This window comes from Rhipicephalus sanguineus, chromosome 5, assembly GCF_013339695.2.
Source record: "Rhipicephalus sanguineus isolate Rsan-2018 chromosome 5, BIME_Rsan_1.4, whole genome shotgun sequence".
Classification (NCBI taxonomy): Eukaryota; Metazoa; Arthropoda; class Arachnida; order Ixodida; family Ixodidae; genus Rhipicephalus; species Rhipicephalus sanguineus.
The window spans coordinates 19,035,860-19,059,465 of NC_051180.1; the positions used below are offsets into that span (position 1 = coordinate 19,035,860).

The window sequence follows — 23,606 nt, forward strand, 5'->3', positions numbered from 1 at the left end:
ACTTCTCATTTTCTGGGCAAAAGTTTGCCCAATAGTGAGTTCCGTATTTTCCAGTCTTTCTGCAGCCTTCTTCGCTATCACAACCACGTGACAGTATCATTTGCTATGACATTATCAATCTAACCTTTGACCAGAGAGGGGTGGTTTGGCAGGCGCGTGTTGTTGCACATAATTTTATGCTTTGTATCATGTGGTAGCCAGAAGTTTCGGTATATAGTGGATTGAGTTAGTACGTTTTCCATAGCACTTTGTGGTTCATCACAAAACAAGAATAGATGGGAGCAGTGTGTCGGAATGGAACGAAAACAAAAAAACGCAAAAAACGATATTTTTGACCGGAACGACATCGTAACCGAAACTTCATCTATTTTGTTCCGGAGTGAAACCGCAATTTTTTCAATCGTATTTCGAATCACGAGAACACTTGGCAATCCGGAACAACTGAGGTCATGCACAGTGAGCAGTTATGCATATCTCAAGGTACAGTATTGTCGCGTACCTCGGGCGAGAATTCTAAAGCAAAGATATGTTGAAATTGGGCTAAAAACAAAAACATTGGCTACCATAGATGTTTATATTAAAGGGACACTAAAGGCAAATATTAAGTTGACGTTGATTGTTGAAACAGTGGTCCAGAAACCTCGTAGTGCTACTTTTATGCCAAGGGAGTGCTTATTTTGAAATAAAATCACGTTTTAGTGGTCCGCATCGCGTTAGCGCACTTCAAATCGCCCGCCTGAAAGCGTTATTTTGCACGTCACTGTTGCCGTGCCAAACGTTGCCCGCCTTTGCTGCGCGGCAGCGTGCACCATTCGGGCATCCGGCAAAATCACATGCATGCGGTATTTTGTCGAACTTTCTATCGGAGCGACTTTCACGAGCGTGCAAAACACACGCGGCTGTACGCGATACCGAAACTACCACTGAGACGCGACCGCGTGAGCGAAGCAGGGCACCGGGCGAAGCGCAGTTCTGCGAAAACGGAACTTTTGAACCACGCGCGCCGTTCCCCATGGCAACGCCAAAGAGGTTCTTTTTTCCATGAATCAAACAGAAACGAACAAGCAGCATTTTATTACGTCTCTTGATGCACGGAAGGTTCTTTTTTTATTGCAGCTAGTTTGATTACTAGTGATTAATTGCATTCAGACACTCCCACGTCATCGGGATCACTTCCAAAATGTCCCACTCGTGGCGCTCGTCGTGTGATACATTTAGCTTAATTTCTCGGTAAGTAGGGCACTGCTGTTGATAATACTGCCGTTTTAGACGTGGTCATACATTGAGCTTTCACTCTGACATAAGTTGTTATTTGCCTTTAGTGTCCCTTTAACACAAGTGGAGTTTTGCGGGCCTGTCACGCAGGCCAGCGTGCAGAGGGCATTCTCGATGCTGAAGTTTGTTACAGCGTGTGGTGTCGTGCCAAGCACCACCGCGGGTTCGAGCACTGGGAGCTTCATGCAGGCTGCCGCGTCCTCGTTCGTCCTGCGCGCGAGAACTCGGCCCATCACCGCGAAGGGACGGCGAGCCATCGCGCGCAGCGAGGGAGACCCTAGGCAACACTCCCCAAATCAGTGATTTATTACGGGGGATTTTAATACAAGAGAACAATAATTCGTTACAACCAATCGCACGTAAGATAGTTACCCAGAACACCAATTAGCTAATACACTTGTTACCAAATGTGGCCGCAAATGGCACACCTATAAAACAAGCAAACAAAGAACCAGGTTTGGAGAGTCGACCTACCCTTCGGCCAGCGCTCCCGCGATCGCGCACCCCAGAGCGGAAGAAACAGAACAGACATAGCAACACTTAAAAGGAACATACGGTGCACGATCGCGAGGCGCTGCCTCGGGACTTCGAGACCGCGGAGGGTAGCGCGCGCCCGCTGAGGCCGGAGCCCCGACAAAACGACGTAACCGCCGGCCGGCGGCGAAGAACAAAGAACAAAGGATCGCCGCCGGCCGGAGCGGCCAAAACTAGAGCTGTGCGAATAGCAAGATTTTGGGTGCGAAGCGAATTCGAATATTGAAGTGTGAGTGCGAATCGAATCGAATATTTTTCGAATATTTCTAGAATATTTTTCGAATACTTCGAAGCGAAATTGCAAAAAAGAAGAAGTTGGAGAGGATTCCTAAGCATATTCTTATGGAGATAGCAACATGAAAGTGTTTCTTTTCGCTAGGTTGAAGCGCAATGTAGAGGCCGAATTGTATTTATGTACATGATTTGGTGCAACAAAACTCTTGCCGACAACACTTTACACGTGATAGGCAAAGATGCCATTTCCTCAGCCTCTCCTCTTTCAACTTCTGTGGAAGCCCAATTGATGTGGCGGACAAGGGTGTGCTCCCTTCAAGGTCGGAGTTCCAAATCTGCCTCGTAGACATCAATATATAATAACATCTGAAATTTTGGATGCTAAAGAGCTTCGGCGTCCAATTTTTCGGACCTCCTGCCCAAATTTTAGGTCCAAAACAGCATTAATTGAGCCCCCACCTCTGCCACATCTTTCATCTCCATGTTGGAACCAGCGTTTTCTTTAGTTAATACATTTGGCGACCGTGGCGGAGTTTGAAAGGCAGCTTCGCTGCAATGCGGGGGTGTGATGAGGTGAAGCATATTGAAAATCTAGGGACCACTTTCAATTGGACGTTATGTCTTGGCTAAGTTCGACCGTAACGGAGCTTGAAAGACAGCTTTGCCGCAATACGAGAGTGTAATGAGGTGAAGCATATTGAAAATCTGAAGGGGGCACTTTCAGTCTGACGTTGACAGTATCTGTTTTTGGGAAGTTCGAATAGTTCGAATAGTGAAATTGCAGTGCGAATCGAATCGAATAGCAAACACTATTCGAAAAATATTCGAAATTTCGAATATTCGCACACCCCTAGCCAAAACGCATACGCACCCTTCGAGGTCCCCAAGTGGTCTCTCCCGAACCTGGTCGCGCGCCCGCCGCTTCTAGGCGAGCGCGAGCCAGGTCCAAATCCCGCCAAAACTGGGCCAATGGGACACCGTGTTTAACCTTCGAGGGCGGGGTGGCAGCAAAGTGACGGCGATTTATGACTAGCTGCCACCCGTCCGGTCGAGAGGAGAGGGACACTAGAATTCTCCAAGGGAAGATGGCGTCGAGCCACTGGCGCAGACTCCTGAATTCCCACATCCCTCCTTCCTTAAATGCCCCCTACCAACTGGAGCTCCGGTGTCGGCCAAGTAAGCATACACAACAAAGTCGCAACGGCACGACACCTGGGCGTTCAATTAAATTAACACGCGGCGAAAATCCTCAGAAATAAGACAAACATTAGCTCTAAAGCTCTCCCAATTAAAGTGTTAACTCCTTATCGAAACGCGTACATCTGACGTGCACAGAAACCACAGTTAAGAACAACTTGAAACGAGCAAAACAAGAACAAACATCCGCCGAGGTAGTAATAAGGAACAGTACAAACAGTAAGGAAGACATAAAAAGTCGATACGATCGCGAAGAGTCTCTTAGATGGTCAACCCGAATGGTGCCGCTCGTCTCGGGCCCGTCCTCACGCACACGGACCGCAACAGGCGTCGGTCGCCGGCCGCCACGTCGATGCCTTGACTACGACAGGCGCTGCAAACGCAACCCGATCCACCGCCTCGCCGTCGCTGCCTCCGGCCACGCAGACTTCACTCGTCGGCATAACGCGGCGGAAAACACAGGAAACACTCGTGGAGTACAACACTATACACAAAAGAACTACAGAAAATAAAATAGTGAAACATATTCAAACAAACACATACGTAAAAGCAAAAGGTGAGGGCTCAACAGAATCTAAACACTGGTTGCATAAACGGGAAATCAAGAATGGGTACAACCAAGGAAAGAGAAGTTGCCTGCAAGGAAGTCACTAGCCGAATATCGAAATACATAACCTGAAGAAGTGAACGAAAACTTTATCGAGGAGTCCCCATTCGCTGTCCTAAATCAAATTAACGTGCATAACATCTGTACGGCCGGTCTCTTGTCATTGTTTCTCCATCTGATCAGTTCATCCGGATAGTAAGCGTGGTCTTCACTAGCGCGTTGACGTATGACCTCGACACTAGTGGATAATCCTCCCACGGACGCACACTGCCCATTCGCGACACCGACCGAAATGGACGTCCATGACGTGCTATCTACGAAATGGACAGACGTGGAGGTGACGGCGATAGACGAACATTCAAACTATGCTGCGCCGAATCCCAGAGCGAATTAACCTTAGTGTAAGCATTACCACTCTGAAGACAGGCCAATAAAATATAACAAATGCAGTGGTGCAAAACCTCGTACCTCTGCTCCGGGGGTTGCCAATCTATTTACACGCATCGGTCGTCGACAGCGGTAAAAGAGGTGGCATGCGAACTTGGGCCGAGCTCTTCTGGACTATGCGAAGTGAACCCTTCCCCCCTACCCTTTTGGGGCAGCAGCGCCCGGCGCTGCTTCGGACCCCACGCGCTCGTTGCAATACCAGCAACGTTACAGTGCCCGCGCCCGTGCAATACCAGCACGTCCCGGCGCATCGCCTCCCGGAGGCTGTCGCATCACCAGCGACAAGCGAAGAAACTATTTACAAATATATACAACTGGGTTACTCCGCTGTCCGTTCGCAGCTCTTCGGGCCACTACAAAAAAAACAAAAAGAGACAATTCCAGAGCCCAGATGGGAATGGTTCGTCTCCCTCCCCCCCCCCCCCCCCCCCCCCCCCCCCGGCCGGCTTTTTGTCAGGACAGCCTCCTCGCCATAGTCACGGGGTTGCAGGGATGCGTCCCCATTCTGCGCACGCGGCGGGGGGTGCCTGAGGCGCTCGCCTGTTCGCGGAACGGGCTCGTTTTATGACCCATCTTTGTCCGCTCGGTGGTTGTTCCGCCATTTTCACCCTTTTGCTGGCATGTGCCGAAATCGTGACCAGCAGCAACACAGGGCGCGAATAGTGCGTCAACTATTACAGAATTAGGCTAGAAACTCGTAGGGGCTGAGAGAAAATCCGTTGGACTCACCGAATCGCTGAATCAAAGGCAGAGCAGGGGGGGTCAGTCTCCCCGAAACGGCATGACGAAGGTCTCGGCTTATCCAACGAACTCCCGCCGCCAAGAACGAATGTTGTATCTCGGCGGAAACTTGCCGCACTCCTTTTCTCGTCCGCGCTTCGCAGCAGAAGCTTTGAAGCGGGTGCCCAATACTTCTTGAAAAGTGGCACTTGCCTCTTTCCGTACCACGTTACCTCAACAGAGACCAGGCCTAGGGTAATTTACGCTCGAACGATTCATAAGACAGGCAGCTCTCAAGAAAAACGGCGGATGAATGCAAAGAAAAGAGAGAAAAGAAAGGTACAAACGTACACGGACGCACTGAACCTGACGCGACAACCCCACTCCGCGTAAAAGCTCCGTTTTTACAGCGACCAGAGGCTGATTAGGCGCCTGGCCCCACGTTGGGCGCCAGAATGTGGTGGTGTCGTCATCAAGCACCACCGCGGGTTCGAGCACTGGGAGCTTCATGCAGGCTGCCGCGTCCTCGTTCGTCCCGCGCCGTGTACCGTTCAACCTGCTGCGCGCGAGAACTCGGCCCATCACCGCGAAGGGACGGCGAACCATCGCGCGCAGCGAGGGAGACCCTAGGCGACACTCTCCAATTCAGTGATTTATTACTGGGAATTTTAATACAAGGGAACAATAATTCGTTACAACCAATCGCACGTAAGATAGTTACCCAGAACACCAATTAGCTAATACACTTGTTACCAAATGTGGCCGCAAATGGCACACCTATAAAACAAGCAAACAAAGAACCAGGTTTGGAGAGCCGACCTACCCTTCGGCCAGCGCTCCCGCGATCGCGCACCCCAGAGCGGAAGAAACAGAACAGACAAAGTAACACTTGAAAGAAACATACAGTGCACGATCGCGAGGCGCTGCCTCGGGACTTCGAGACCGCGGAGGGTAGCGCGCGCCCGCTGAGGCCGGAGCCCCGACAAAACGACGTAACCGCCGGCGGCGAAGAACAAAGAACAAAGGATCGCCGCCGGCCGGAGCGGCCAAAACGCGTACGCACCCTTCGAGGTCCCCAAGTGGTCTCTCCCGAACCTGGTCGCGCGCCCGCCGCTTCTAGGCGAGCGCGAGCCAGGTTCAAATCCCGCCAAAACTGGGCCAATGGGACACCATGTTTAACCTTCGAGGGTGGGATGGCAGCAAAGTGACGGCAATTTATGACTAGCTGCCACCCGTCCGGTCGAGAGGAGAGGGACACGAGAATTCTCCAAGGGAAGATGGCGTCGAGCCACTGGCGCAGACTCCTGAATTCCCACAAGCGAAAACTGTTAAGAGATCACAACAGCCAATTTCATCGTTGTCTGCCGTCGGTGTCCGTAACCACTATTGCATGAAATGAGAGAAAATAAAATGAGAAACAAATTTCTAGGATCGGATGGGATTTAAACCCACGCCCTCTAGACGAGTATTCTACCACAGAGCCACGCTGGTGCTTGAAACTTCTTCTCAAAGATACTCGATACAGGTGTCATGTCGGGCAAGCAATTGTTTTAACATATGTATAATATGGCGTGGTAGTAGAGTAAAATAACGACCTGGCACCACACAATGTGAATTGTGCAACAAGTCTGTCGCTGAATGCTTCCAACCTATTAAAAACGGCTCGGCCATAATTCTTCATTGTCATCAGTCGCACCACAAAGGGCACAACGCCTTACAGATGTGTAGTGGTTACCACGATTCTCCGAAAAATTACGAAAAATGGCATAGTGGGTGCTTCCCTACTTCAGAAAAATTGCGATGATTTATGGCATAGCGGGTACCTTGCATGTGTACTTGTGTAGTTGCCCCAAGATAGTCAACAGCGGGCTCTAGAAAGGCCGCTCTTCCAGGTTTCGCTGTGACTGTGCTAAGTGTTACGTGCAAGCCAGGCGATTTTTTTTTTTTTATTGGAACAGCGGTCTCGCACATCGGACATGCTGCTCAATGACATCACTCAATGACATGTTGCTCCCGAGATCGTGCTCACTCTCTTGACACAAAGCACTGAGCCCGCTAAAAAAACTCGTAATCGACTTTTGAGAAAGTACATGACTTTGAAGGGTACTGGTTTGGGCTAGTTGGTAGGGATTCGTGGTGCAGTTACTTCCGCTCCTCTGAGGAACGAGAGAACGTGTTTTACCCCTGTCCCACTTTCTAAAGAGGAGCGCAAGTAACTATACCACAAATTTCTTTTTATGATTACTTCCTATTTTTGAATACCAGCAATTACTAGAGCTGTGCGAATAGCAAAAGTGTAAGTGCGAAGCGAATTTGAATATTGAAGTGTGAGTGCGAATCGAATTGAATCTTTCTCTAATATTTTTCTAATACTTCGAAGTGAAATTGCAGGAAAAAAAGTTGGAGAGGATTCCTAACCATATTCTTATGAGATAGCAACATGAAAGTGCGCTAGGTTGATGAAGCTCAGGTGGGGTGGTGTTTCATATTTGTCTTAACAAGATGAGGCTATGTAGAGGCCGAATTGTATTTATGTACATGATTTGGTGCAACCAAAGTGTTGCCGACAACACTTTACACGGGATAGGCAAAGATGCCATTTCCTAAGCCTTCCTCTTTCATCAACTTCTGTGGAAGCCCAACTGATGTGGCAGACAAGGGTGTGCTCCCTTCAAGTCTGGAGTTCCAAATCTGCCTCGTAGACTTCGATATATAAGAACATCTGGAATTTGGGATGCTAAAAAGCTTTAGTGTCCGATTTTTCGGACTTCCTGCCCAAATTTTAGGTCCCAAACAGCATTAATTGAACTCCCACCTCTGCCACATCTTTCATCTCCATGTTGGAACCAGCGTTTTCTCGAGTTAATACATTTGCGACCGTAACGGAGCTTGAAAGGAAGCTTTGCGCAATACGCAAGTGTAATGAGGTGAAGCGTATTGAAAATGTGAAGGGGTCGCTTTTAATCGGACGTTGATTGTATTTGTCTTGGGGAAGTTCGAATAGTAAAATTCCAGTGCGAATCGAATAGCAAACACTATTAGAAAAGTATTTGAAATTTCGAATATTCGCACATCTCTTGTAAATATCATTATGAACTGTTACGGAACATTTTTTTTTGCTGTTCCGGAACAGAACTTCTTGCGGTGGCACGAAACTAAAACCGGAACGAAAAACATTTCATTCCGACACCCTGAATGGGAGGACTGAAGCAATTGCTCTTATGTTCTTTCTTGTGTGTGTGTGTGTGTGTGTGTGTGCGCGTGTGTGCGTGTGCGCGCATTTGCGCGTTTATGGGCTCGTGCGGTGCTGTGGTCTTGTTTAAAACGGCACCACTTCAGAATTTCTAGGAAAATAGGAAGGGGCTTTTCGTTGGTTTTTTTTTTTTTTTCAGGAGTTGCTGAGCTTTCTTTTTTTCTTTTCTCTTCCACTCTTTTTCCAGGGAAAGAGGTTTATCTCCTTTGTGCTGACACTGGACAAAGGCCTCGCCAATAACATATACAAGTTGGTGGATGGTGCCTTGCCAACCATGGCAAGGTCTGTAAGAGTTGCTGGACATTTTAGCATTTATTATTCATTTGAATGCTTCTGTTGAACTCTGTTTAACTCGCTATTGGGGCTACAGCCCAAAAGTAGCTCTTTTTGCATTGAAGAAAACCTGTCTGGGTACAGACTGAAGCTTCGTGTTTAAGAGTATGTTGGCATTTTTGCATATATTGTGAAGCAACGCTTAGGTCGCACAACAACTCTTCTTTTTATTCACCGAGCGAGAGCCCCCACCACCCAGGCCAGAGTGGTGATGATGAGTATGTACAGATGATATTCTGCACAGATATTTATTCTAGTGTAAGGTTGGAGAGAAACTGTGTTATGAAAGTGGAAAGCCTGCTGACTGCACATCAACTGTCTAGAGCGTGGCTGACAGCTACGCATTGGTCACTGGTGTGGTGAAGAGAGGGGAAAGGGCAGAAAGGTGATGGATGGCTACATGACGAGAAAAAAAATGCTGAGTTGGGCACTCTGATAGCATAAACAGCTCTCTAAACCTTAAATGCGTAATAGAAAGGCCGAGCTAGTCAAATCCTGTTGCACCATCAGCCTCTTGGTAAATATCCCTCTACATTTGTACATCAGTGATTTCTGCCAGTCCTGGTACACATGGGCACCCTTTATTTGCATTTGTATGTATGTGTGAGAGTAAGGGCAGTGAGATCAGGCAGGGCAACACCACCACCCGACCCCATTGATCTTAAGCCCTGGGCACACTCTATAGCTGTGCGCCCTGTCTGTTTCAGTTCTCATATACACTTGTTGGCCCAAGCCTATATCACTGCATGGAAAACTGTCGCCGGCACACCACAGGCTACGGTAAGATGGCATGCTCTACATGTTTTTGCACAATCTTCCTTGCGTCATAAGAATTAAATTGATTGCTTGCTTTTTAATGAAATTAAATGTCCGGATGATCAAGCCTTGCTGAATGCTAACCTGCAAAACATATGTGGTGTCAAGAGTGGGAAATGCAACTTAACGCTGACAAAACGGTTTTCATGAATATGAGTAGAAAGGAAAACATTTTACCTTTTTCGTATAGTCCCCCTTCAGAACAGCTAATGAAGGTCCCTCTCTACAAATACCTCGGCGTCACAATAACTAGTACACTCAGTTGGAACACCCATATTTCGAACATTTGTACATCCGCCTTCTGTAAGCTATGCTTTTTGCGACATAAGTTAAAACACACACCACCTGATGTCAAACTTCTCGCATATTTATCTATTATAAGACCCAAGCTGGAATACGCATCCATTGTCTGGGACCCTCATACGAAAAAGAATGTCGAAGCATTGGAGATGATCCAACGAAAATCAGTTCGATTTATTTATTTATTCTAAATACTGCCAAACAGACTCTCTGACTCAACTAATGAATCTTTATGGCATAAAATCATTGCAATTACGAAGAAAAATTGACAGAATAAAATTTGTTTCATTTGAAGAATCGTCAATTGCTACTTCTCCCTGAGCCCTACTTGAAATCATTGGCGTCACAAACTACAAGGCATCGACGTGACGAATCACTAACCCCATACAGCACCAAAACTAACCTATTCAAGTTCTCATTTTTCCCGCACACAATTAACGAGTGGAACTAGCTGCCAATATCATCATTGCAAAGTATCAAAGCAATTGAAAGTCTTCAGGATTGATGTTAGGTTATTTTAATTATGTTCCTTTATTGTGTGAATATTGCTTTTTTTTTTTCTTTTCCTCACACTTTTTGAGATGTTCAAGGTGTTATTACTTTTGTGCTTTGCTGTACAAATTAGACACTGTCTTTCTTTTGGTTTTTTTTTCCTTTCAATGCACTGTGTGTAAATGTGTCTATGTATTGCCTTTACGAGTACACTTTTGCCCCTCCTGCTAGGGCCCAAGACGGGCCTGCAGTATCTTGTAAATAAATAAATAAAATAAAACGTGTGTAGCACTGGAGGCAGTGTTTCTGTTGAGTAGTAGCTTTTTTTACTGTTGGCTCACTAGCCAGGTGAAATAAAATATACTTGGGCTTGATGACACTGAAGTACCACAGCAAAATGCCAGTATAGGCCAGGCCTCTCTCCCGTGTGCTAAATAAATAAAAAAAATACAAGAAGAGTTCATAGAATGTCCAAAGTATCAAAAGGCACTCTTACTTTGAAACGAATTCGATTTCAAATGGTGTACTGTGACAACACTATTTATTTAGACAGTGTATTTATGGCAGCCTACTTTAGCACACCGAAGTGTGCCGCTGGAGAAGAGAATCCTGTCTCTGCGTTAAATGTCGCACACATGATCTTGAGCCTTTGACCAAAAGCATAAGCTATCTGGACTACTTTTGTTTGGATGAACTTGAAGGTCACCGGCAGCGATCTTGAGCACGGCTTCTAGATAAACTCTGCAACCTTCATCGTCTGCAGCTCTCAGTACGCTGCGGTCCAGTCTCAAAATGAATTTTTCTTCCGGTTGCTGCATGCCGTGAAGTGATCATTCTCGGTTCGCCAATAGCGAGTGCTTTTCTCCGATACTCCAAACTCTCCCTGCACTGCCAGGTTTCCACGCGTCTCCGTGAACTCGTTCGCTTTTTTTCTTTAACACTGTAAGGAACTGCTGTCGATATGCGTGCTCTAATATGCCTTGCTGGCATATCTGACTAAGTGGTGACACTGCTGTTGGAGTAAGCAGGCTTTAACTTGTATCTAGAAGGTGTTGGTCATAGTCCTGATGCAGGGTTTGACCAGCGGCACCAGGCGTGGCCTCACTTTGTTGCCTTAGGTTTTCTTTTGTGTTTGCAGTAAAGCTTCATTATTTGGTGGTCTAACTGTCTTAGTGTAATCTGCTAATGCTGGCTGGCAACTCCTTTTTTGCTGGCTGGCTACTCCTTTTTTGTTATCTTGGTTAACTTTTTTTCGTTAACCAAAATAACGAAAAAAAGTTTTTCATGCACTTGTAACGAAGCTATTGTAGCATTTGTATTTATTTGTATTTACTTGTATTTCTTTGTATTTATTTGCCTTGTAGTTCAATACTAACGACTTCTGTTATAAAATGGATCCCTGCTGCAACCCTTGTAGGAGCTCTGGGGTCCTAGCTGTATAATAGCTGGTGATTGTGTATAATGCAAAAAAAAGATTGATTTGATTGATTGTGTCTCCTCAAATCCAGTCATGGTAAACACCTTATGTTCTTGCAGGGGTTGATACTTGGCTTTTCGTTGTTGTTGATTAAGCCTTTTTCCCTCATCTTGCTGTCGTAACATTGCAGGTCCTCGAAGAACACATGCAAGAGATAATGCATTGGGCAGTGAACGGGGATCTCACCACCGGCTACCATGAGAACTTGTTTAAGGTGAGTGATAAAACATTCATCGCTAACATTAATGTAACTCGACGTCCACTTTTGCGCCTGTGCATGCTTTGCACAGCAAAGGTTGCTCCTGTGCATGTCTTTATGTCTTGCACAGGACTTCATTCTCCTTCCTCTTCTGTCCTTGCAGTTTCTGAAAGTGCTGCATGCAGCTCGAAAGGACAGACCCTTTGCTTTGATGTTGTGCCGGGCTTACTACCCCATCCTTTGGCGGGGCCTCCAGGTAAGCATTGTTTTTAACTGAATGTGAGTGAAGAGAGAGCAAGTGTGCATTTTGTTTTGCCAGTGTTGGATTTTGTAGGGTGGGCTGCACAACGTGTGACCTGTTGCTCAGGAGAAATTCTGTATTCAGGGGTGTTCTGGTGGTGCTTACAGCACCACCAGAACATCCCTGAAGACCCCGGTCATGCAACGAGAAACTCGAAATGAGGGATCATTATTTGAATTTTAAGGTCCGCATGCCCGCTACCTCGTTTCTCTCAATCCAGGCACGGAATGCCAAGATCCGGCACTCCGCAGCCAGGATCTTTTTTGACACGTTTCCTCTTCTGGAGAACACCCAAGTTGCATTGCAGCAGGAGGAGTTGGCAACACACTTTGAAGTGATGCACGTGAGTTTTCCAACATACTTGTTACTTGTTGTTTGAACTTGCTGGTGACTTAACATCGCTGCAAAGAAACCACATTGATGCAAAACACCTCCAGTGTAACCTATATTCTCTATAGTCTTATGGTCATTATGTGCTAATATTGCCATGTATCAGTGAAAGATGAATCATTATATCTGATCATTTGTTATGCCCGTGATGTTTGTTAAATGAATGTGTGACACTACGTGTTTTGATGCGGGTGCCTCAACTTGTTTCTCTGTTTTCTGTGCTTCACAAGCATGCTTTGCTTTTTCATCTTAGTTTTAATTTCTCGTGTGTAGATGTACGTTTTTGTACGTTGTAGCTTATACCCCGGTCGCAAGGGCACCAGCGAACTTCTTAGCTTTCTATAAACTTTTATGTGCATTTTATTTGTGCTGCCACCGTCTTGCCAAAGTGGTGTTCGTGGGCATGCTGTGATAAGGTGCCTTATATGTAAACAGTGCTGCATAGTGTTACCCAACCCAAGCACATAAGACGTAATGTGAGCGCCTTTGAAGGTGCAGAAATGTGGTCTTGCTGCCCAGTATGCTTCACTTTGCTCATGGACAAGTCTTCGTTGAGACATTGCTTAGATGAAGTGACTGGGTTTCAATGTAGACTTTGTTTCCCCAGAACCTCCTATCTGATGCACGTGCGGAGATCCGAGCGCTAGCTGTCCGAGGGGTGTTCCGGCTCATGGCCGACTTTTACGAGATGTTTCCTGCTCACGTAAGTGCAACTATGTCAAGGCTTTCCGAAATCCATTATACATTATTTTTTTCTTCCTCAGTGCATCGCTTACCGCAGCTTTTATGGTGTAATCATGGCTCTATTTCTCTTTGCAACAGCAACGGAAGTCTCTCGCCAAGGTCCTGATCGAGAAGAATGCACAAGACAAGAACTCTCCCGAATCGAGAATTCGGGTTAACCAGGTGAAACGGCCTTGTTTTCACTGGACTTAGCTTGATGAGATCTTATAGGTGAGACCGAAAATGTTTAGTGCAGTAGAAAGTCTCGTTGGATGCAGGGGGAACTTTGTCGAGTGGTAGTGTTGTGCCTTTGCAATGCAGCGTATAATTGATGTCGCTCGCTGCTGCCGTTTCTTGGCTCTTAGCTCACAAAGCTCGGAAAAAGGATGCGCTAGGAAGTTTTCGTTAATGATGTATTGGCAGCCAGGCCTGTGAACCTTAAGGTTGCCTAGAAATGTGGTGTCCTGAACGCAGAACTTCTCTTGCAGGGGCTTGCTGCCATGGTCGGCAATCCAGGGACTCACGGCTTGCTCAAGGTCCTCATTCCCAAGAGGAAAGACAGCCTCAACGACACTTACGCTGTTCAGGTGTCCTATGTCATGCTCCTGTCTGCAGCTCGCAGTATACCAGGATTCAAGGCATAGTACCCTCTCTCTCTTTCTTTAAGCAGTAGCTTTCTCAGTCTCCTTGAAATTTTGTGGTCCACCCACCGGAATAGTATCGAAGGATGAGACAAACTAGAGATGTTCAGGGCATAAAAATGCTGCTAGAAGGAATGGGCAGCTGGTGCCACTGAGCAGTGAGGTGCAGGATTGCAACCCGAATTCTCATTTGACTCGTTCGTGTATGCTGTATCGTCACTTCTTTTCTCACTACGGTATGACTTGGCCGCAATGATACTTCCCAAGCTGCTTGTGCGTTCATTCGGCGGCATTCGTGCGATTGCTCGTAGTCAAACAATTATCTCTGACTTCGAGTCGCCTGGTGCAAGTGCAAAAATTTTCGATCCAGATTGATGCTGTTTTGAGCTCTACAGTGGTGCCTGCTGCGCCTCTTCCATTTTCACTGAAAGTGAAAGCATTTGTTGGTTCAGGGAAGAGAAATTCATCATAAATCGCTGCTCTGCTTCTCTGGCTCCCTCCTTGTATGCTTTAGCAAAGTTGCTCAGTAAATTGGTTTGATGATAAAATATTCTTTCAGCACTCACAATTCTAGTCTTAATTAATTTAATGTTTGTTTGGTAGGAGACTAATTAAGTTAAGATGAAATAATGGCCAAACTTCAGTTTCTTCTATCTTGCAACGGACGTGCAGTGATCGTTCATCATAGCGACATCCACGTAACATTTGAGTACTTGGGTCGTTGCGCAGTATGTTTCGCAGGACGTGCAAAATTAGCAGTAGGAGGGGTTTGGGGGCAGCCATCTCAAATCCAAGTTTCGGCTGAATATGTATGCAGGACTTCCTTTTTTTACAACCATATTGGCATGCGTGCTTGTTTTTTCTTTTTCAAGGGTTTCATTTTTTAAAAACTGCTGCACATGTTGTTGCTCAGCACGAGCCCCACATTGATGTATTGGAACTTCGTCGAAGGTCTTCGATTATTCTTGTTGCAATAATTGTTGTTTTACGTCCCAAAACTGATAAGATTATGAGGGACACTGTAGTGGAGGGCTCTGGAAATTTCGACCACCTGGGCCTCTTAACATGCACACGGGCCTCTAGCATTTCTCCTCCATCGAAATGTGGCTGCCACGGCCAGGATTAGATCCCGCAACCTTTGGGTCTGCAGTCGAGCACCATAACCATTACATCACCGCGGCAGGCATTCTAATTGTGTTCTGTGCATGACACAAGCTGTATAGTGTCGGCAATTGTGTATTGTGACTTACGGATAAATGGGTGACACATAGGCTCTGTATATCAGATCTTGATGATAGTGCTTGCAGCTAGCATATTGCATTTTGCTTTGTTGGGCCCAAGTTTGCCCAACAAGGGGTTCGATCTTTATTGGTTAACAATATCGTGTCATCCACTAATTTAGCTAGTCTGGTAGATTGGTCTTTTTATGAGAGAGTGAGGATTTTGGTGTGCTAACATTAATTTCACGTGCTGCCACTTTTAGTTCTGGGAGGAAGCCGACCCCAAGGTGCTGCTGTCACTGATGGCCATGGGCAAGCCACAGCTCTCGCTGAAAGTTGCCACGTTGCTGCGGAACAGCTACTTCAATCCAGATGCAGCTGACCGAAGGCAGAACTTGGAGCGCTGCTTGCTCCTCTATTCACTCAATCCGGCCTCTTTCCAAGTGTTCTACTCCCAGTTGACGCACATCGCACCACACAAGCCCATTGGTGCGTGGGAGTTGCAAGTCTGCTTTTATTTTTCTTTGGCATGTGCTTACAGTAAAACTTTACGACGAACTTAATGTTAGGTTGGGGGGGGGGGGAGTGTGCCATTACCCCCTGTAAAGTCGTTTGCACCTCATGGCGCACGCGCGTCTCGCGGATTAGTCTCAGTTAGCTTTAACAGCCGCCGAGCAAGAGGTGGCGCTGTGCTAGCTGGGGTAGGGTTAGCATGGTGGCACCAGCATCGCCACTTGGCGGGAGAGAGGTTAGGCCGACGTACAAGGAACAGCAAGTCCTCTGGGTCTGTGGGTACGATTCCACAGGTCAAGTTCACGGGCCCTCGTGGCGAGTCGGACGTCGGCAACGCCGCATTCGCGGTACATTGTACGTGTTATGTTTTCTGTATATTGTATTGGCATTATGTATTTGGTTATTTAGAATGTTACTAGTTGGTTATTAGATTCGGCTGGCAAGCTCGACGTGGTAAAAGCTATCCATAAATGCCCACATGTTTGTTCGTTGCTCGACGGCGTTGACTGTCTCAGTGTGTTCCGAGAGCATGGCTTTTTCAGACCCCACAAGGTTAAAGGTCTGGGATTGTTGTGTAAACTGTGAGATGGGGTAACACCCAATTCAGACTACTTTTCTGGGACTCGACAACACACATTCCGTAACAAGGGGTGGTGAATATTTCTGACCAAAATAAACAATACGAAAGGGAGAAAATTAAAAGAATGATACATGAAAAAAAACTTTTTAAATAGGAAAGGTTAGAATGAAACACCAAAAAGATAACTTATAAACAAGTGACTCTGCAGCCAATATTCTAATAAAAAATGCAACACCATCTTCATTATACCTCAGTCTAATTATTCAGTTGCCTACAAATTTTTATAAATTCTCCAAAGACAAAAAGTTCGTGTAGTGCATATATCGCAAATCTTGATTCCCTGGCAACAACAAAGGTCTCCTGTGCTAACGATTGCCACAAGATGGTGGCTTGATTTGCAACAGCCCAATGCAGACATGAAGGGTTGTGCCATTTGATGCTAGGACTTTTTAGCGACTCTGAGTGATAAAGGCTTCAAAACAGCAGTCCAAAAAGAAAACAGTTGCCTGAAACTCTAACAAGTGCTGGTCCCATTGAGCGCAATTCATAAAAATGCAACTCTCATCATTTTTAAATGTGGCTTGGTTTGTGTTGCCTTTTCATGTGGTTAGGGCACAGTCAAGATCTACTGGTTTGACTAAGCTTTGGTACTTTCATATTCAAGGAGACACCTAGTACAACATATCAAAGCAAAAATGTCATTATTTTTGCTAAAAAGTGTCCAAGTTATTTTGCGGTCATGCAAGAGGCCGCATGTAAACTCTGTTAAAAATATTCGGTGGTATGCTGTTAAGGGGGGACGCGGGGATCAAATCGCGAAATTCTCGCAAAAAACCGAATTTTGGATAAGGGCAGATTTGGATTCTGCATCACCATTTCTATCATATCTAAAAATATTTCCGCCGAAAACGATCTCAAAGTAAGCTTAAAAAATGTTTTTCTGACCGCGGATCGCAAAAAGCTGGCTGAAATCTGCGCGAAAATGGCCCATTTCCGAGCGCGATACCTCCGCGCCTTCGCCGCCGCTCGCGGAAAGCTTGGTGTCACTGGAAAGCTTGTTTCACCGCCGTACTTCTCCCGGTGAAACCACGACTCTACGAGCTGAGATAAACGCACAAACAGAAAAAATGCGAAGGCATCCGCGGCGCCTTAGACGCGCACCAATTGGTCGCTCCTGTCACGTGGTACTGAGCGCGCTCTGTGAGTGGCTGCTGGGACGCGCTTGCTTGCGCTGGTCGTCTGCTCCGCGCACGCCTGCTGTGCACACGCTGGCGCACGATAGTTTGCGAATCCCCTTCTGCTGCACGGTCGCCGATACGTGAACTCTTCTCTAGCGCGAGGGTTAGCGCCCGCAATGGATCGTCGCGTGGACCGGAAGCGCAGGACGAAGTACCGGACGAAGTACGCTTACGGGAAGCGTAAACGCAAGCCTCCTGTTGGGAAAACGAAGCAGTCAGCAGCGATTGAATCAGACGAACCGAGGACCGCGTCGCCACCAAGCTACGTGTCGTCGGAAGCCGACACCTGCTCGCTGCCGATGCTCGGCAGTGAGGCCTATGACGCGGGGCCGTCAACTAGCCGCGACATCGCGGTGCGGTTCGAGCGCGACAGAAGTCTCGTTTCCGTGGCGGCGGATGACGTCGCCGTGCCAGCTCTTCGGAATGATGGCGAGTCGACGGCCGGCAGTGAGGCCTATGACCCGGGGCCGTCAACTAGCCGCGACATTGCGGTGCGGCTCGAACGCGAAAGAAGTTTCGTTTTCGCTGCGGCGGGTGACGATGCGGTGCCGGCTGTTCAGAATGAAGGTGAATCGATGTCTGGCAGTGAAAATGAAGACCCGGGGCCATCAACTAGCCGCGGCATCGCGATGCGGTGCGAACGCGAGAAAAGTTTCGTTTTCGCGGCGGCGGACGACGACGTGGTGCCAGCTGTCCAGGATGTCGGCGATCGTTTGCCTCAGCGGAAGCGCACCGTTCAAATACACCTGGAACCTCGTTTCGTGTCCTCGGAAGGCGCCGAGAAGCAAGCCAGCAGTGTCCGCGATGCACTTCGCGAGGTGTCGGCAACGGAGCGCAAGTTCGGGTTCGCGCAGCAAACGGAGCAAGCATCGGCACCAAAAGATGATGAGTTCACCCTAATTCAGGTTTCTGCCATGAATACCCTAATAGGACCTGCACTCTGCCCAAAATGTTGTAAGAATACTTTGTCAGTGCAGCATGGGACAAAATTGGGCCTGGCAGTAAAACTGGTACTTTTGTGTGCTTCCTGTGGCCCTATTCATTCACCTTGGTCATCCAGTAGAAAATCCGAAGGAAGGGCTTTTGAAGTCAACCTAAGAGCCATGCAAGCAATCAAGTCCATTGGAAAAGGGCCCACTGCCCTGAATGACTTCTGGGCTACAATGAATGTCTCTCATCGGGGCATTCATCAAAAAACCTATCAGGAACACCTAAAAAAAACATTCAAACCAGGAGCAGAGGAAGCTGCACAAAACATCTTTGCAGATGCTGTGCTTGCGGTAAAAGACGTGTACAGCAAGATGCAGCCATCAAGCCCAAACAACATCACAGTTGTGTATGACGGCACGTGGCTTACAAGAGGCCACAGCTCACACATTGGGGTAGGATGTATTATTGAGTTTTATACGGGGCTTGTGCTGGATTGCACAGTCCTTTCCAACTTCTGTCTTGGGTGTTGTCAACAACCAGCAGAGAGCGACCCCAACTTCGTCACTTGGGCTGAGAAACATCAATGTCAGAAGAATACTGATGTTGGCTCCGGACAGATGGAAGTGGAGGCTGCTCTGACACTTTTCAGGCGCTCTGTCAGCAGGTATGGCCTCCGCTACACCAACATTATATGTGATGGTGACAGCCGAACCTATCTTGCTCTGTGCAAAGATGAGGTGTACGGCTTCATACCACTGACCAAAGAAGACTGCGTGAACCATGTGCAGAAGAGAATGGGCACCGCTCTCCGCACACTGGTGACAAGAGCAAAGAAAGGGGAGCCATTGGGTGGGAGAGGTGGACTGACGCAGGAGTTGATTAAAAAACTGACCAGCTACTACGGGTTAGCCTTGCGAAAACACACAAGCGTCACTGACATGCAAAGGGCCGTGATGGCCACTTTTTATCACGTCACGTCCACCGACGACGAGCCTCACCATGAGCTCTGCCCACCTGGCCCTGATAGCTGGTGCAAACATCGTTCAGCACAGGCCAAAATGGAGCCAGCACCACCTCACAAGTATCACCTGTCGAAACGTGTAGCGGAGGCTCTGCTGCCTGTATACCAACGTCTCTCTGACCCACAACTGCTGGGGCGATGCAAAGGCAACAAAACTCAGAATGCAGCGGAAAGCTTGCATTCAGTGATCTGGTCACTGACCTCAAAGGACCAACACTCTTCATTGTTCGCAGTGGAGACAGCAGTACACGAAGCCGTTGCACGCTACAATTTTGGGAATTTGCGAGCCTACACTGAAATGTGCAAATCCGTGGGCATCAAACCTGCTAGCCTCGCCCTTCAAAGAGCTGAAGAAAAAGACCGGCAAAGAAAACGAAAAGCACGCAGTGCAGAGAGAGAGAGAGAGAGAGAGAAGGAATGTAGGAAAGGCAGGGAGGTTAACTAGACAATGCGTCCAGTTTGCTACCCTACACATGGGGAGGGGGAATAGGGGAGTAAAAGAGAGAGAGAGAAGGATAGACACATGTCACATCACACACACAGTGCCGAGTTTCACAGGCGGTCGCTCAATAGGGTTCTTTTCAAGTACCGCAGTAGGGCTCGTGTGGCTTTCTGGGCTGATATGCTGCGCGACCAGGCTCCTAAGATCTTTGCTTCATTAAAGGGGCGGTCATCCAGTCTATCCAAGGCACACTGGAGAGTCCGGCGATCTTCATCAAATTGGGCGCAGTGGCACAAGAGATGTTCAGTAGTCTCTATACAATTGCAGCTTTCGCACATGGATGAATCGGCCATGCCAATGCGATGGCTGAATGAGTTAGTAAACGCTACACCGATCCACAACCGGCACAGCATTGTAGCGTCACGTCGAGAAATCTTGGATGGCAGTTGTAGCTGGAGTAATGATTCAAGGTTCTTAGGGCGAGGATTGGAGTTAAGCGGAGAATTCCAGTGCGCAAGCGTGGTATTATGCGCGATGCGACGAAGTTCTCTAGCTGCATCTACTCTCGACAAGGGTATGAACAGTGTGGGCGCTCCATCGTGGGCACATCGGGCAGCGTCGTCAGCGAGGTGGTTACCACTGATGCCACAGTGACCCGGCAGCCATTGTAAAACAATGTCGTGTCCTTGATTAGCGGCGCGATGACAAATTGCATTGATATCAGACACCAACTGATGGTAGTTTCCACGTCGTAGACTTCGCACGCATTGAAGGGCTGCCTTGGAGTCGCAGAATATGGCCCATCTACTAGGGGATTCTTGCATAACAAACTCCATAGCGGCTCGAAGAGCGGCGAGCTCGGAGCCCGTAGATGTCGTGACGTGTGATGTCTTGAACTTGACGGTGATTGATCGAGATGGTATCACAAATGCACCTGTCGAACTTCCCGAGACCGAACCGTCTGTGTAAATATGTATTCGGTTAGCATACGACAAATGCAAAAGGTCCAGTGAGATCTGCTTGAGGGCTGCAGATGACAGGCTTGCCTTTTTAGATATCCCCGGCACTTCAAGGTGCACAGTGGGCCGTTTCATGCACCACTCCGGAGATAGTGGTATTGTTGCGGGCGAGAATCTCCACGAGATGGAATGCTGGTTAGCCGCAACAACCTTGGAAAACGCTGCCTTTGGTCTTTCTAGTGGCAAGCTAGCGAGGTGGTGGTCAGGCACTCTGGATACGTAGCGGATATGTGCCCGGAGTGTGTCGACAGTTATATATGTTGTGATCGGGTGGTCTTTAGCAATAGCAATCGTTGCTACTGTGTTAGCACACCGAGGTAGCCCCAAGCATGTGCGCAGTACTTGGCCTTGAATGCTTTGCAGGACCCGGGTGTTAGTTTTTTCCGGCGTTGGAAAGCACGGGCGTGCTATACCGCAAATATCCCAAGAAGAGCGCTCTGTACAGCTGAAGCATAGATGACACTGATGTGCCCCACGTTTTCCCAGCGAGAAATCTCATTACGTGTGTGATAGAGGTGAGCCTCTTCTTCAAGTGCGAGATGTGAGCACTCCACGAAAGATCTCTGTCGATAATGACGCCCAAGAATCGGTGACGTCTCGTATACGAAAGCTTCACGTTGTCGATGGAAACGGGATACCAGACCATGGGCTTGCGGGTAAAAGGGACTAAGGCGCACTTCTCGGTGGAAATTCTGAGGCCTCGAGCATGGAGGTACATCGACGTTATTCTCGCTGCTTTTTGGAGCCGTGCGCGTACCTGGGGTCGTGTCACTGCTGAAGCCCAGATACATATATCATCAGCATACACAGAGAGGTTGACTGATCGAGGTAGAATTTGGACAAGGCTAATGATCGTGAGGTTAAACAACGTAGGACTGAGAACCCCGCCTTGTGGAACGCCACGAGTGGTGTAATGGTCAACGGTGCGGCCTTCCGCAGTATGCACGAAGAAGGATCTCCTCAGTAGGTAGCTCCGAATCCATCGAAACATTTCTCCACCGATTCCAACGTTCGCCAAGGCATCGAGGATGGCATCGTGCGTTACGTTGTCGTATGCACCTTTCACATCGAGGAACATTGCAACCGAGATGCGCTTGAGGTATTTCTGTTGTTGCACAGAGGTTACAAGGTCGATGACATTATCAATAGAAGAGCGGCCTCTTCGAAAACCAGCCATAGCCTTTGGATATATATTGTAGCGCTCTAGGTACCACTCGAGACGTGTCAGAACCATTCTTTCCATTACTTTCCCCACGCAGCTGGACAGCGCAATGGGTCGATATGATGCCAGATCAAGCGGCGACTTTCCAGGTTTGAGGAGCGGTACCAAACGGCTGGACTTCCACCTTTCGGGAACGACGCCATCGTTCCATGACTGGTTGTAGCATTTCAGCAGTTGGTCTCGGCCGCGCCTTCCAAGATGGCATAAAGCAGCGTATGTAATGCCGTCCGGCCCAGGTGACGATGAACGCCTGCAGGTGGCTAGAGCCGCATCTAGTTCCTCGAGTGAGAAAAGCACATTCAGTTCAGAGACGCGCGCTACAGGAACATCACCGAGAACTTCGTCACTCATGGCGACCACATTGCCCGCAATCTTCACGCAGAAATCTTCGGCAACGTCAACCTGCAGACGGCCTTGATGGAGAGCCAATGTGCTGAATGGATGTTGTTGTTGTGGAGTCGAGCCAAGGCCACGCACCGTCCTCCATATAAGCGACATAGGCTTGCGAGGATCGAGTGATTCACAAAATTTCTTCCACCGTTGGTCCTCCAGCTTGTCCATTCGACGTTGGATTTTCTTTTGTAGACGTCGAGCATCTCTGAGGTCATGAATCGAATTAGTGCGCCTGTATCTCCTCTCAGCCCGCCTACGAATCGTTCGTAATCGTTCAAGTTCCACATCGAAATCTGTACGTTTTGATACGTACGTAAAGGCGCTCTTAACCGTTTCCATCACATTTATAATTACCTCCTCGAGGCCGCACGTGATATCATCGCATGCCTCTTCCACCTTTGTCTTGTACATTGTCCAATTAACTCTTCTGTAAGTTGATGAGGAGGATGTTGTAAAACCTGTGACCTTCAAATACGTTGGAATATGGTCACTGCCGTGAGTCTCAATATCAGTGAACCATCGCACTTGTTGAGTGAATCGCCGTGACACCAATGCAAGATCCAAGCAACTGCTATATTTCGAACCACGTAAATACGTCGGACTGCCGTCATTCATAACGTTAAGTTCGTGGCGTGAGGCGAATTCAGCAAGTTTCCGGCCTCTGGAATCAATTTTGGTGCTACCCCAAAGGAAGTGATGAGCATTGAAATCACCAGTAACAATCCAGGGTCCAGGTGTCGCCATCAAGATGTCATGCAGTCTCTCACCGTCGAACCGACCCGATGGTGAGATGTAGGCGCCGATAAGCGTGAAGGCTACCTTCTTCTGCGCAACGCGGAGGCACACGTACTGATTTCCGTTATGGGGTTGCACCAAATGTGGAATGTAGGTTAAGTCTGTACGGATATACACAATTACTTTGCTGGGCTCACCACAAGTCGATGAAGTGAAGGCTTCGTAGCCAGAGAGCTTTATCGCTTTTGACAAATTTGGTTCACATATTACTAATACAGGAAACCTGTTGCGGAAAACGTACTGGCGAAAACATGAGATCCGTGATTTAAGTCCTCTGGCATTCCACTGGAAAAC

The 23,606-nt window shown here is 47.7% G+C and overlaps 1 protein-coding gene across 2 annotated transcripts in view; it reads left to right on the forward strand.

Moving 5' to 3' along the window:
• Positions 1-23,606, forward strand: part of LOC119393324 (condensin-2 complex subunit G2) — a 76,374-nt gene that overhangs the window by 12,060 nt on the left and 40,708 nt on the right. For both annotated transcript variants that reach the window (XM_049416212.1, XM_049416211.1), the window contains exons 6-14: positions 8,455-8,549; positions 9,308-9,380; positions 11,816-11,899; positions 12,048-12,140; positions 12,406-12,528; positions 13,183-13,278; positions 13,398-13,481; positions 13,787-13,936; positions 15,423-15,648. In XM_049416212.1, the coding sequence (XP_049272169.1) occupies positions 8,455-8,549; positions 9,308-9,380; positions 11,816-11,899; positions 12,048-12,140; positions 12,406-12,528; positions 13,183-13,278; positions 13,398-13,481; positions 13,787-13,936; positions 15,423-15,648 (1,024 nt within the window). The remainder of the gene's footprint in view (positions 1-8,454; positions 8,550-9,307; positions 9,381-11,815; positions 11,900-12,047; positions 12,141-12,405; positions 12,529-13,182; positions 13,279-13,397; positions 13,482-13,786; positions 13,937-15,422; positions 15,649-23,606) is intronic.